At 34.7% G+C, this 15,407-nt stretch overlaps 1 protein-coding gene across 1 annotated transcript in view; it reads left to right on the top strand.

Annotated features, from left to right (window-relative positions):
• LOC124374520 overlaps positions 1–14,344 on the top strand; it is a 15,338-nt gene extending 994 nt beyond the window's left edge. Inside the window, exons 2-3 of the mRNA XM_046832721.1 lie at positions 875–1,072; positions 14,153–14,344. Coding sequence (XP_046688677.1) covers positions 875–1,072; positions 14,153–14,344 — 390 coding nt within the window. The remainder of the gene's footprint in view (positions 1–874; positions 1,073–14,152) is intronic.
• The last annotated feature ends 1,063 nt before the right edge of the window (positions 14,345–15,407 follow it).

A 15,407-nucleotide genomic window follows, 5' to 3' on the forward strand; every position in this document is an offset into this window, starting at 1 on the left:
TCAAGCAATCACTTTTTTTGTAAAAATTTTAAATATTTGTAATGATTTGCTTTTTTTAATGTGCTGTTCATTCATTTAAAACTTTTGGTTTTCTTACCATATTTTGCTGATCTACTTCTTGTACAATAGTTATGACGTAATAATTCTGTATCATTGTTACCACTTCTAATGTAAAAAAATTGTAAAACTTTGAACACAAACAGATGCTGAACCGGTAAGGTTTTTACTTCTAAATAACATGGAAAAGATTCCTCCCACTTATTTTTGATCAATATAATTTGTATAAACAAGTTTACACAACTTTCTTTATTAGTTTTTTAAAAGAGTATTAAATTAATGAATAATATAATAAATATCAGTGCCCAAATATAAAAAAACCACCAGTAGAATATTCTTTTCCCAAATTGTGAGGGACAGGAGAAATTCGAGAATAGGTTGGTTTTTTTTCAATTTCATTCCTCAGTGGTTAGATTTAGATATTGCTGCTTACACATCAACATTTTATTTTAAATACTTTTACGTACTTAAGGTGTTCAACAACTCTATGGCTATACACACAGCCATTAATGAGAAAGTCTACCTTTACAACTACATGACTTGTATCATCTCATGAATAGAAAATAAATCTTTGTCTATTCTCTGATATAAGTTACCACTTGGGATAGTACAAACATGACAAACCTGTAAGCTAACACACATTTGCACTATAGTTTATAATTAATTTGTATACATTTTGCAAAACTGACATGTAAAAAGATGCTAAATTGTTTGATCTTTAATACGAGTTATATAAACAGTCCTTAATTGTATTGCTATTATAATTTGGCATTATGACCATTTATTGTGCAATACTATAATGAATTATTACTTTCAGATTTTTGACCAGCTACAGGAGAAACACGCGCGTAAGTATATGCTGGATGCTTTGCCTTTGGTAGGATCTGCTGGCAGTGTCCAGGCTATGTACCAGATCTATGCGGCACGAGAGGTCTCCCGGGACGAGCTGGAATCTTGGCTGACAGCTCTCTCTTTCCACAAGCAACCCTCCCTGGAGATTCTAGACACGTTGCAAGTGAGTGGCAGGAATTGATGTTTAAAATTTTTATGTGATGTTTAAAACTATATAATGGATATTTTCTGACATTCAACTTTTAGCTTCTTTCACTCTTGCTGACACCTTTTTTATTATTTATTTTCTATAAATATCAAGAAATAGTATCATAAGCTAGTAACTATCTTAGTTAACTATTCTTGGCTAGTAAATCTATAATTTCATTGTCAAAGACCCAATGATCCAGATGGATATGTAAGCTTAAGACCAAGATCTGTCAGGATTCATGCTTTGGATTCATGAGAAGATGTAGGTGCTCTTACTGTTGTAACGCCTCTTTAATCAAATGGGTGCAAGTGAAAATTGTGTAAATCTCAGCCTGTAAGACTGTACTAATGTTTTTAAAACTTCCCACTCTGGATGAAACTTGAAATCTAACTAAAAATGCCAAACACAATATGGTTCATGTTAGGGAGAAATTAGTGTATAAAACTATTTGATTAGGCACCTACCATCAATAATTCAATGAGTCTTTAGCACCAAAGAGTTGATATTGTATCACCCTTCCCTGCAGCATGGAACTTATCCATCTATATACTAGAGTATCTTCACGCCTTGTCCCAGCTTCTTAAACCATTGAGGTGTTATCAAAATCCTCCTCAACATCTAGAAAGCTCCTGAATATAATTTGCCTCCTCTCTAGAGAATCCTTAATCTTACTCATCACCTGAATAAGAGAAGTCTCTCATGACTTCTTTGGTAAGTAGTAATGTTTTTTTGTTGTTGTTACAATGGTTCTTGGTTTTTGAATGTAATGGTTCACCAGCTCCTCAAGATAAAACAATTAAAGACTGTTAGGACATATCAGTTAAACCTTTTTTAGTGGTATGATATTTGCAGTAAAAATATGTAGTAAGCGACTGAAAAAATGAGATTGTACATTCATTTAGAGATTAGAAGTCACAAATGTGATCACGTTGTGGGTACACAAGATAAGTCACATTCTTTTAACACCTTCATGGTTTTTGACGTAATATTATGTTAATAGTAATTGCATAAAAGCATGTTATAACATAAACCGCTAGTAAGGAAACCTATGCAGAAGCAAATTTCTGATTAGGAGGAGGGGCCCCCTCCGGTGGGGGGTTGGGGTGGGGAGTGGGACCAGCACCATCTTGTATCTGTTTATCAGCTGTTTGGATCGTGTCTCGCTCGCATAATTTTGTTTACACTGCAGCTACTTTACCTGCTCTATAACTATATATTTTGATGTGTAGGCATACACAAATGTCACAGTCTAACCGTAAAATATTGAGGACAAAAGGATTATCATACCTAATACTTTCTGATAGTCAGGCTGCACTGAAGGCACTGGATACCTGTTCGATTGATTCAAAAGTGGTCTGGGAATGCAGGAATGCTCTAGCAGAGCTGGCAACAAATAACAGAGTAACACTCGGTTGGGTACCGGGTCATGAAGGTATTCATGGGAATGAAAAAGCGGACATCCTCGCCAAAAGGAAGCAGAATCCACATTGGTGGGGCTTGAGCCAGGTTGTGGGATAGCCTTCTCCAACATTAAAGCTCTGGTCAAAGATTGGGAAAGAAGGACAAGACACAAGAATTGGAGTAGAGCCTCAGGTTTAAGACTATCCAAATTGTTTATCTCTCCTTATGCAAAAGGGTGGACAGCTCTCCTAGACCAGAATAAGGCGGATATAAGACTTATATTAGGAATGTTGACAGGACATGGCCCTCTGAGGAAGCACCTTATGAAGGTAGGCCTCAGTCAGAGCAGTGAACGTAGACTCTGTGGAGAAGAGGAGGAGTCAGCGGAGCACATTTGGTTGGATTGTCCTGCCATCGTAGAGACTCGGAAAAGATACTTGGGAGCATATCTTCTCAGCCCCAAGGACATTAGAGAGCAGGAGCCCTTAAATCTGATTGGTTTTTGCAAAAGCCTCGGTCTTTGAGGGCACAAATTAAAGTAAGGGAGGCGCAAAGGTCCTCTTTAGGACTAAGTGCGGGGACAAACTGTCCTCTTCCCTCAGGAAGGAAAAAAAAACCGTAAAATATTAATTGAACAGATTAATTAGGCATAGACGTATCCAGGGAGCTTGCATTTAGCTGTGAGGTTAGCTGCGCAGTGTCAATGGCCAATGGATATTTGTCGATCGGTCTTGACCAGTTCAATTCGAATGGTTCAGTCAAGTGAACGTGTGATTAGGATCAGAGTGTTTCAAAAGAACAACTCACCTCGAAAGTTTTGTTCACTTTTTCCTGCCAACTAAATAAATATTTTATTTTTAATTATGGTAAAAATTACTATATAATAATTAAGTTCATTTAAAAACCCTTTTTCCAATGAAAAATAGGGGGAGTAGGGAGTCTGGGTATTATGAAAAGTGGTGGGAAGTTAATAGGTTGGATATAAAATACATTTTTATTTTATTAAAATAAATTATTTTTAAAACAAGCAATGTGTCTGTTTAATTTTTAGTGATTTATTAAAAAGATTTGTAAGGGAATAACCTTACTTATGATAAATCAAGTCATATCAATCAACCAAGTCCATTGATCATAAGTATTAACATTTAAAATATTTAGTAATATATCTGGTAGCTAACAATTACATTTTTTATAAGTTTTAATAGATCTAAGTATTTCCATTTACTACATTCCTAAAACAATACATTTATTGTTATGTATCTATCTTATCCACTGCAAGATGTTGTTTCTTCCTCTATTCGAAGACTTTTTTACAAGCGGATCCTTTTGTACACTCCATCATTACATTCAGTCGTGCATTTTGTTTGGTCAACACGATGATCGGTATAACACGCTCTAGCAGGAAGCTCAGTAATTCTGTACTGACCGGTCCAACTGAACGAATCGCAGCAGTGAACGAAACCAACTAAGCCGGATCAATCAGATGATCCGATAGAGCGAATGCCGAGCAGTGGTGGGGATACTGGGAGAGCGAGAGGGCGGCATCAGCGTGGGAGGGGTATTTATCCCACCCAGTGTTTCATTCATTTATTTCATTTATCATTTATTTATCTCATTTACATATAATACAAACATATGATAATAATATACACGAGAAGGTACCCACATGGGCAAAAGCCTGTGTGTGAGAACCGAGTCCATCTTCACTCGAGTTTGCAATCACAATAATACTAATTATATAATGTAAATATTAGAACAAAATTAAAATTGTATGATTTAAAGATAACTAAAAATAACTAATAGTAAACATACTCTGTTTGGATGCATATGAACTAAATTCAAGCAGTGTAAAAAGTAATAATTTAATCAGTTATGATAATGGAAACGACATGACAAAGATGCAACAAATTCTAGTATATGAAGTTTTATGGCTATAAGAAGTAAGACAACATAACGGGATATGCTTAAAGAGTGCCCAAGAAACATTATTTTAAGAGCTACAAAAAAGGAAAAGAATAGAAAAATAAAAAGATAAACAGAAACGAATCATTTTATTGTTGTCGATTTCTGGAACCTACACTATATCAAAATTAATGCATTCCTTCACAAGAAAAAAAAACACACACGCATGCATACAAAGCTAAACAATAAACTCACACACACACACACACACGCATGCACGCACGCACGTCTTAGCGCTCTCGCGCATACATCCGCAACACATACAGACAAAAGCTTAATGCATTAATTAAGAATGCTCGCACTTGTCCATCACCATGGTATTCACAAACTATATATAAAATATCATCGCAGTAATTATCACTCGGCACGATCAGATCACTCAGAGTAGATAGAAGTGAGTATAGTGTTTGCACCACTCCTCCCCAATGCAATTAACCAGTTCACTAACTTCTTTTTGTACGCTTCGACTTTAATGTTCCAATTTTCTCTCAGTTCCAATGGTAAATTTTGGTAGATTGTGTGTAGAACGTAGAAAGAATTTGTTTTATTTATAGACTTAGTATAACGTGCTGTGGCGATACCAATATTCAATCTATGTCTTGTGTTGTATGCATGTTCCAATTTCTCTAAAAAATGAAAATTTATGTTTGAAACCGTACAAAATCAAAACTTTTAGGAATAGTTGTCTAATATCAAGAATCATAAATAAACGAAACAAATTTTCTGATGGGAACCTCCTTGGTTTTTTGAAACCAGCTTTCATAATAGACTTTTGTGTAATTTGTAATGGTTTTATTACTGTATTAGAAGCCCCTCCCCATGCAATGATTCCATACTGAAGGATCGATTGAACATATGAGTAATAAACAATTTTGATATGGCGGAAATTTAGCACACGTTATAATGTAACGAACATATAAATGCATTTCCGTAGTTTGCTATTGATATAGCTAACATGGGCTGCCCAAGCGAGTCTATTATCAAACATTACTCCAAGATATTTGAAAGTACTAACACGTTCGATACTATGACACTGACAGGGTATCAGGCGGCCACCGCACTGCCCATTGTGCATCTTCAGCTGTAGACCCACTGGGACGCGCGTTGCACGCAGGGACACAGCCATGTGCTTCGTCTTGCATATATTTACAGTCAGTCGATTACTGTCAAATCACTGTTTAATGGTGTGAAGTCCTCGCTCAGCATTCCTATAGACTTCCTCCCACATATGACCATCAAATAACACTACTGTGTCATCTGCGTACAAGTATAACGTACCATTATTAAGAATGATCTTTCCTATATCATTTGTATAGATTAAGAAAAGTAAAGGTCCAAGTGTACTCCCCTGGATAACCCCAAAATTTATTTGCTTGGATTCGCTTTTTATACTGTTAATTTCAACAATTTGCCGCCTATTACATAAATAACTTTTAAACCACTTCAGCGCGTTGTCTCTTACACCAATTAATTTAACCAAAATGTGTCTATCTAAGGAGTCAAAAGCTTTTGCCAAGTCGATGAACACCAATAAAGAGAGCTTGCCTTTAGCTATATTGTTATGGATGTGTCTTGTTAAATTAAAAAGGGCGTCTTCCACCGTAACATCTTTTCTAAAACCAAACTGATTTTTAAAAATTATATTGTTTTCAAATAGATAATGGGTTAATTGTTTTCTAACAATCTTCTCTAATAACTTGGATATAACGCTTAAGAGAGATATCGGGCGATAGTTCGAACGCTCTCCCTTCTCACCTCCCTTGAATATAGGCATCACCTTGGCGATTTTAAATATGTCTGGAAAAATACCATCTATGAGACTAGTATTTATTATGTGCAAGAGTGGCTTTTTTTAGATAGGTAAAGTTATCTTTAATAATATCAGTAGTAATACCATCCATTCCTGGAGCTGAGCCTCCTTTTAACTCGACCATACACTCTTCCATCTGCTGTTCGGTAACTGGAGTCAACCTAAACTCCGTCCGCAACCTGATATGTTCAATATCAACCGGGCAATCAACTACAGGGACCGTGCCAACCAACTCTTCTCCCACATTAACAAAATAATTATTTAGTAAATTCGCTACATAAATTGTGTTATCATCATCTTTAATATTTTTAACCGAAGCAACGAAATGTTCCACTGGGAAGCGTGAATTTGTTTTAGTTTTCCCAGCTATTTCTCCGATATGCTGCCACAGTTTTTTAGGATTTCCGATTGATTGATTAATTTTTAGTTTTGTAATAATTTTCTTTTGTTGTTTTTAATAGTTTTACTTAAAATATTACAATAATTTTTGAAATAATTTAACAATTCACGGTTGAAAGGCTGACGTTTAACTCGTTTGCTCAGTTTATCTCTTTTACGGATTGATGTAATTAGTCCTCGACTTATCCAAGGTTTCAACTTCAACTCCTTATTCCGAAAAACTACACGATTTGAGGAGACTTTCATACTATCGTTAATTTTTCTGCCCAACATTTCGGCGCTATTATTTACATCAGTACAATTATATATTTCGTTCCAGTTGCATCTAGCTATTTGATTTTTTACTTCGGATTTATTCATTACGACTACACTTTTACTCGATCTTTATTTAGATTTAGATATTTAGATCTAGATTTTTTATTTAATCTACTCCATTAAGTTGCAATCAAAAAATGATCTGTTATTGCAGTTTTTTATGACAACTGAAATAATATTCTCAGTATTATGAGCGTCTGCAAAAATATGATCGATGCAGTGAGCTGTATGTGCTGTGACGTGAGTAGGTCTGTCTACACAAGCCACAAACCCTGCTGTGTACAGTACGTCGAGATATCGCTCAGACCGCCGCCGATCTCGCGCTATCCAGTATACAACAGTTAATATCCCCCACAATCCAGTACGTGCGATCCCTAACTCGACTGTCACAGTATCTCTCTAAGTCACTGATAAACAGTTCAAGGTCACCGTCATTTGATGGACTACGATAAAGTGCCAGGACTGTGAACCGCTCACTGCCGGTTTCTACATTCACCTCAAGACACGTTGCGCCATGAAACTTTACTTCACTCACCATACTACTAAATAACTTATTTACAAAGCAGATAATTCCATCATTTTGATTTCTCCTTAACCTATTGCAAAAAAAATATCAAATCCTTCAATTTTAACCATCTCATACTCTCCCTCTTCACACCAAGTTTCTGTGAGAATTATTAAGTCAAAGTTAATTTTAATGCTATTTAGTACAACCACTAGTTCGTCAAAATTTTTGTTATAGCTCCTGATATTTATATGAATGAAACGTATATTTGTGCTTGAATGATTAAATATTTTATCAACTTCACATACATCCTCACAGTCGAAACATGCAACATATCTTAAATTATCCACTTCTGCAAGGTCACCCATTATCAATCACATTACTCCACCCACCACACCTTACGCCTGGCTGTACAAAGTAACACCTACAGTCTTATATTAGCTATCCTCTTAAAACCATTATCGTATTGTTATGTTTACAGTTACCAGATACACACACTCACTTTCTTATATACACACCGTCACACACACACACATGTATACCAGGTACAAACATGCACATATACATGTACACACATAAATGCACGTACATACACAATCCTACCTGTATTCATTCATGCACAGAAACACATGTCCATGCATTCATACACTTACACACATATACAAACTCCACACACATGCATTTATGCTAATACGACTCACGCATACATTATATGATATACATACCTCCATAACTCGTACATAACATGCATACCCATACTTCCTCACGTACGCACTCGTGAACACAACATGAGTTTTGTTAAAGAAATGCAAATACTCCCTTACTACCACCCTGCTATTATTCCTCTAATATTTCATCTTACTAAGTATATAATGTAGTCATATTATACTGATACAAATAAGAGTTAATGATATGTACATTCGCCAAAGTTGATATAACTAAAGTTATTTCTAATTTACTGGAACAGATCTCACTTTACGATAATATCACAAGTGAGTTATTTCATATTATATATGAATGCATGGTACAAAAAGGATTATTTGTGCATCTTTGAGAACAATGTATAATTTTATTACATCTTATGAAAGCTACGTATATACACTTGAAGGTGTCTCAATTCATAGATATTCGTGTAAATAATAAAGCAGACTGCCACAAGTACAAGATACAAAATTTATGTATAGGAAAAAACTATTTTAAACTCCACAATTTAATTATTATAGTATTTCGATATAACACACATATGAATCGTAAACGATTTCCCTTAAATTTAAGTTTCATTACACACACACAACATTTTTACAGTTATTAATGAATGATTACCTCTTGTTTGTTTATCCTAGACAGTTATGTACAGAAAAACCAATTTCGTGAATTAAATTATTATGCATACAATCTAAAATAATATAAAAACAATACGATATTGACATATTTACTGAGATTCAAAGATTGAGTTTAGTTGATAAATAACCATGTAACTACGGAAATTTACTACATACGAATCGCAGTGAAAAATATAGCTAAATAATATTAAATAAAACGATCATGATATAGTACTAACCACTTATAATTTGTTATACTTGGACTAATAATTGTTCAAAATAATTAGGTTTTATAGTGATAACAGCAACTTTAGCTATTGATAACAAATGATTTTTTTGTCTAACCAAACAAAAAGTATATACTATATGTATTTAGTAAATAACGTGGCTATTATAATTTAAATTTTCAAACTAAGAATTTAATTTTCAACAGCAATACATGAACTGAAATACATTAATCTTCGAATAGTATTTACAATATAGAAATAATAAACAAAAACAATAAAACTCATGCACCAGAGTTTAATAAACAAATTAAGCTTATGTAAAGAAAACAATACTGTCTGTTGAAAATAAAAAATGCTGCCCTTAGGACTTAGATTCTTGGATCTAATCTCACCCAGCTATACTGTCCAGATCTTCAGCAAACCATACTCTCTGTGCATGGCCTCCTTCTTCCTTCCGAAACCAGGATCTTTCCCTCGACAGTCCAGACTGCTGCCAACTTCTTGTCTCTCACATGTTGCTTGGCTCTCCCCAGAAGGAACTTGTTGTGGCCAGTGAGATGACTGTTTATATACACAGGGCCAGGCTGCAGGCGAGTAGAGATGTCTGTAGTCGTCAGCTTCTTCTTTCTAGCGGCCGCAAGCCACATATCTCTAGTGCCACAGTATATAAAAGCTGCGATGATAGTTGGATGGTGGGTGTCAGACGTTGGCATACGGTGGACTACATTTAAGTCACCCCTATTGTACGGCACATCTAAGGCTTTCGCAATGGCTTCCATGACCATGAGTATATCTTCTTTACCAGAGGAAGGCACGCCTTTAATTTCGATATTGTTCCGACGGGTGTATTGCTGTACTTCAAGGAGCTCGCGTTTTAAAAGCCGAATTTCTTGTTTATTTTCTTTATTCATCTGGATGTTATCCACCGTATTCTTCTTTCAATTCGGTATTCTCTTGCTCCAAAACTAAGATTTTCACTCTAAATTCCTCAATTACGTCCTTCACCCCTTGCACTAGTGTTTCTAAGCCGCCAAAACGCTCCCTTGATTCCTTCATATTATCTGCCATATCTTTTCTAATAGTTTGAAGCAAAGCCATGACGTTGTCCGAACTTAATGTTGTAGTGTCAGATTTGCCACTGTGAGATGATGCATTTTCTGTTTCACACGAGTCGCACCGCCACGTGCCCTTTTTACTTCGCAGTCTCTTCACGGCGTCCGTGGTTTGCAATCTGCAGCAAGCAGGGTGATAGACGCCACAACATTCATTACACTTAGCAACAATGTCTTTAGCACTTTCCAGATCAGTGTTACACTTCGCACATTTTTCGATCATGCTGTTACTGAATGTTTACGATTAAATAAAAACGGTTAAAAAGAGAATCTTCAACTCTCGTAATATAAGGTAATCACTTAATTTAATATTGGCACAATTCTTTGTATAAACTGCAATAACTAAGATGGTGAGTAATAACTTTCAATCATGAGGAACGAGATCGCAAACACGCACAGACCGGCTTGGTTGGGCAGGTTCACGGAGCTTATCACGGAGCCATCCGGACTGCTCGAGCGACTGATAAGGACTGGGAGTGTGAACTCAAATCACCCAGGGTCTTTTTGTAAACGGTCTACCTATAGTGACATAATACTATATAATATTATTGTTCCTGTTTTATTCTGTTGCCTGCCATAATATGGCACAGGAAGCATTTTCTATGACAACCGCACATCACGCAAATATAGTTCTGGCGTTTTCTACTAGATGACAGCACTTCCTTGGTCCTCTGGCATGAGTGTTTGCACCTTGCTGAGTTCGTTATGGTCAAATAGTGCAAACAGCTACCAAATGTTATTGTTCCATGTTACCTGTCCTGATGTATATTTTATTGTTTTATTTCTAGTGTTTTTTGTTACCATATAAATATCCAATGCACACATAGACAATTGGCTTTGTTTGCATGATAATAACATGAAAATGGCAGAGAAAATACAATACAAAAAAACAGAAAGAATAAATAAATTAAAAATAAAATAAATACTATGCTTAAAAACTAGTTTCAAAATTAACAAATTTCAATACCTTAGTAAAGGACCGATTTAGTAGACATGTGATCTTAAAGTAAAAGACAGCAATTCTTGAACACTAAAAAGCAGTGCCTGGATATAAAATCCAAAGTCTCTCTCTTCAACTATGTAAAATATGTATCCTTTTTTATGTAATCTGGAAAATGATTAAACAGACTAAAATGCAGGTATAATATGGAGATTCTTCATAGAAGGTGGATTTATGTAATGGATACTGTATCAAAGAAGAATTTTGAGTAACATGGGAATGTACTTGTTCATACTTAAAAATTTGTCTAAATTACTTTTGACAAAAACTACACGCTGTGATACAAACCAGGAAGGAAGGGGTGAAGTCTTGAGATTTTTAAAACATTTCCCTATAAGGCTCTCTGAAGCCAGCACCAGTCATAACTCTGATGATCTCTCTGAAGACTCACTGGAGGAGCCCCAAAAAATCAAATCATAGGAATTAAGTAATTGAAATAACCAAAGTACACTTGGCGGAGAGTTGGATGATCAACAACTTGAGCAATAGATGAATAGGAATCTTTGCTGAGTTTATGAAGTAAGGAACCTATATGTTGATGCCAAGTGAGGGAGTCGTTGATGTACAAGCCAAGAAATTAAGTACAAGCAATAGTATTGAAGTCAGATTGGAGATATGAAGGCTCTGTCTTTTGAGTTTTTCAATTATTCAAACGAAAATTTGTAAACTGTGTTTTACTAGAATTTAATTTTAAGTTTTTAGCATTGAATTAGGAATTGAGTTGTTGGATACTTTGAATTAAGGATTAATGAAGGACAATTTTGTTACTTGTTGAAACAACTATGGAAGTGTCATCAGCATACATTAGAATTTGCACTTTAGACATGAGTTTGGGGGATCATTGCAATAGATAAGGAAGAAGAGTGGGCCAAGAATTGACCCTTGAGAGACCACTTAAAATGACTTTTTCATAGCTGCTCTGAATGTTATCATCCACAGCCACCCTTTGTTGACAGTTCATCAAAATTATTTTAGCCAGCTCAGGGCAACCCTGCCAATGCCATACAATTTAAGCTCACCCAGCATCACTTCAAAATCAACACAGTCAACAAAGGCCTTGGATAGGTCACAGAAAGCACCAATAGCAAAGTGTGACTGATCCATTGCCCTCGAAACCCTGTCCACAAACTCAAAATTGGCATCAATTGTACTTCTCCCTTGGCAAAAGTCAAACTGAAAAGGGATGAGATGTTGCTTTCAAAATAATCACAGAGTCTTTTGAAGGTGATCTTCTTGAATACCTTTGAAAAGCTAGATAGAATGGAAATTGGTCTCAAATTATCAACAGTATGTATGTCCACAAATGCACTTACAGACTTAGGTTTTGTGAATGAATAAGTCTACTCACTAATTTTGTTTTGTTCAGTTCTAAGGTCTTGATCTTGTTCTTCAAAAGAAACATAGTTTTTTACACCATCTTCATATGAAATAGAGGCTTCCAGATCAGTTCTTTTGGATCCTCTTTTCTGTCTCAAGTGACCCCTTTAATGATTCATTTTCCATTGAGAATTCTCTTAAAGCTACTCTAAGGCCTTTTTGAGTCCTTAAGTTAAAAGTCTTATTTATTTAAAAGAAGCACAAGCTCAGATACAATATAGGTAATTACTTCACTGGAATGTTTCTAACATATGCTGTTAAGAGTGTTGTAGTATAGTTGGGACAAATCAACAACCTCCTTGTTCATAAGTTCTCCAGTCATATTTATACAATTTTTGTCCTTGAGAGTGTTTTTCCTTAAAATTATTTGTTTCATTAGCCGCTATTTTCAAATAATTTTTAATAGTATTCTTCTTTTTAGAGAGATAGTTCTCTTTGTAGATATCAAATGCAAAGAGGTCCTGTCATTTTCATACACTACGCTCTTTAGTCCCAAAGAATATAACAATACTTGTTAGTTCAAAGTATGAAGATAAATATATACGTATAAAAATGGTTGAGGAAAAAATTTTTTTGTAAATATGGACAGTGGGAAAAATATAGACCTAACACAATAAATAATTTTTGTGAATCAATAAGTTAAAAATTATGTCTGTTGGAATTGAACTAGGTATCTTCAATGTAAAAGTTCTCCAACTTTACTACTCAGCTATCAGGTATGATATCTTAGAGCCTGTTACAGGTGCATTAGACAGATCACTGCAATTATAAGCTTATAACAGTCAGATGAACAAGGCAAAGGCTAGTTCTGATCACTTCACATATCAGTACTTATCTCAAGGACCCTTCTTATCTGCTTTAGGAAATAGATATAAATGTGAGAATAATTATGAAAATCTTAAATTTAGCACCTTTTTGTAAAAAGAAAATTATGATTTTTTTAATAATTTATAATAGTTTTACAGAAAAATCAACCATATTAACTAAAAAAGAAAGAGCAGATCCTGCACACAACCTGCACTACTGGATGACCACCATGTTTAGTGAATACTCATTTATTAGTAAAATCGGTTTTCCTTCTATAATTTTACACATATTGTTTAAAAGCCTTTATTTAATAATATTCAAGCTGTATACAAACTTAACAAGTACAACAAGTTCAAACAACATTTAAACATTTTGTTGTAAAAATTATCACTAATTATAAATAAACCGATAATTTACTTTTTTATATCTATATACTGCTTCATTATTTCGATCTATATTTTTCAGTTTCTATTGTACTTAGGTCTATGTGTAGCTATAAATTAGAATAAAGACATTCTAATTTATGGAACTTATTTTTTTAGTTCACTTTCTGATTTAGAGATTTGAAATTTTAGTGGTTTCTTAGCAAATACCAACATTTTTACAGATTTTTCTGTGACTTATGTAAGAAAAAGCATTTATGATAATAATAATGTTGGCATTAACCTAATAATGGTATATGATTGCTACAAGATTATTATAGCTTTTTATCCATACAGAGTTTAAGGGTTGATATATTGGTGAAATATATAAACAAGTGAACCCTAAAACAAGTTCTCACTATTGTAAATTAAACTGTTTGTCTTATGTTTCCAGCTGTTCATGCAAGATGGTTACCATCCGAAAACCTGGTTGGCAGTGAGTTCTGTGGTACACTCGTATTGTCGGTTAGATCCTGCATGTGCAGACACGCCGCAGGTACACAGCTATCATGTCTGCACTGGGAGCAGACGTTGGGAGAGTCTTGCATCTCGACTACAAGAGAACAGCAAGAGACTGTTGTGGTAGCACTTAAAGCAATCGGAAACATGGGATTCATGAGCTCCTTGAGTGTACTCAGGAATTGCATCATGGTCAGTTTACCTTTAATTTATTTGTTAGGAGTTTTTGCATAAGCAATTGGGATCTTTTAGGTATTTTATTCATAATCTAAAAAACTCAACAATAAACAAAAAATAAACTCATAAACTACCCTCATAATATGCTGATGTGAGTGAATAGATCTATTCACATTTTGAATACATTCTAGTTTCAGAGCATTAGAATAATTTCAAATAACAAATTTTTATTTTTTGTTGTAATAGTGGAAATATGGTATTAAGTTTCTGTAATCTGTGCACTACAATAAAATATTTTACACATTTTTTCAATTCTAACCCTGTAATTTTGTTAAATTATTTATTTCATTTCCTCGTAGTAGGTACTATACCCTAGGTATTTAAATGTTGCACAAGCTTAATTATATTTAAATCCATTCTTATGATAACTTGTGTGGTTTGTTCCAGAACAAGGTTAACCCAATGGAGGTGAGACTTGCCGCTGTTGGGGCTACTCGTCGGTTCCCCTGTGACAAATTGCAGAAACTGTCCATGCTGCCACTGTTCCAAACAACACAGCCAAGACAACGGAACTGCGTATTGCTGCCTACCTGGCTGCAGTACAATGTCCTGACACAGCTACCATCAGCAGAATTCGAGATGTACTCTATAAGGAAGATACAAACCAAGGGTACCACTGACAGTCATATGTTTTCACTCTCCCTTTGATTATTATTCCATATGTAGTTTTTTTTTGCAAATTTCACTATTTCATATATTTTATTTTAAAGTACGTACTTGTCCCAACATTTAATGCACATTTTACTTAACATAATGTTTTTTAAAGTACAATGTTCATGCAATGCACTTATTAGACAGCTTGTTCCTACACTACATGGTCTATAACACTAGAAATCTGCTTTATTAAATGTAAGCACAGTTTTAAATTTTACTGTAAGTGACTTAACAGCCTTCTTGATCCTGTATGATGGTTCCATTCTCCATTCAGTTGAAGACAACTTCAGTTTGGTTGT

Source organism: Homalodisca vitripennis, unplaced genomic scaffold (genome assembly GCF_021130785.1).
Source record: "Homalodisca vitripennis isolate AUS2020 unplaced genomic scaffold, UT_GWSS_2.1 ScUCBcl_8869;HRSCAF=17163, whole genome shotgun sequence".
Lineage (NCBI taxonomy): Eukaryota > Metazoa > Arthropoda > Insecta > Hemiptera > Cicadellidae > Homalodisca > Homalodisca vitripennis.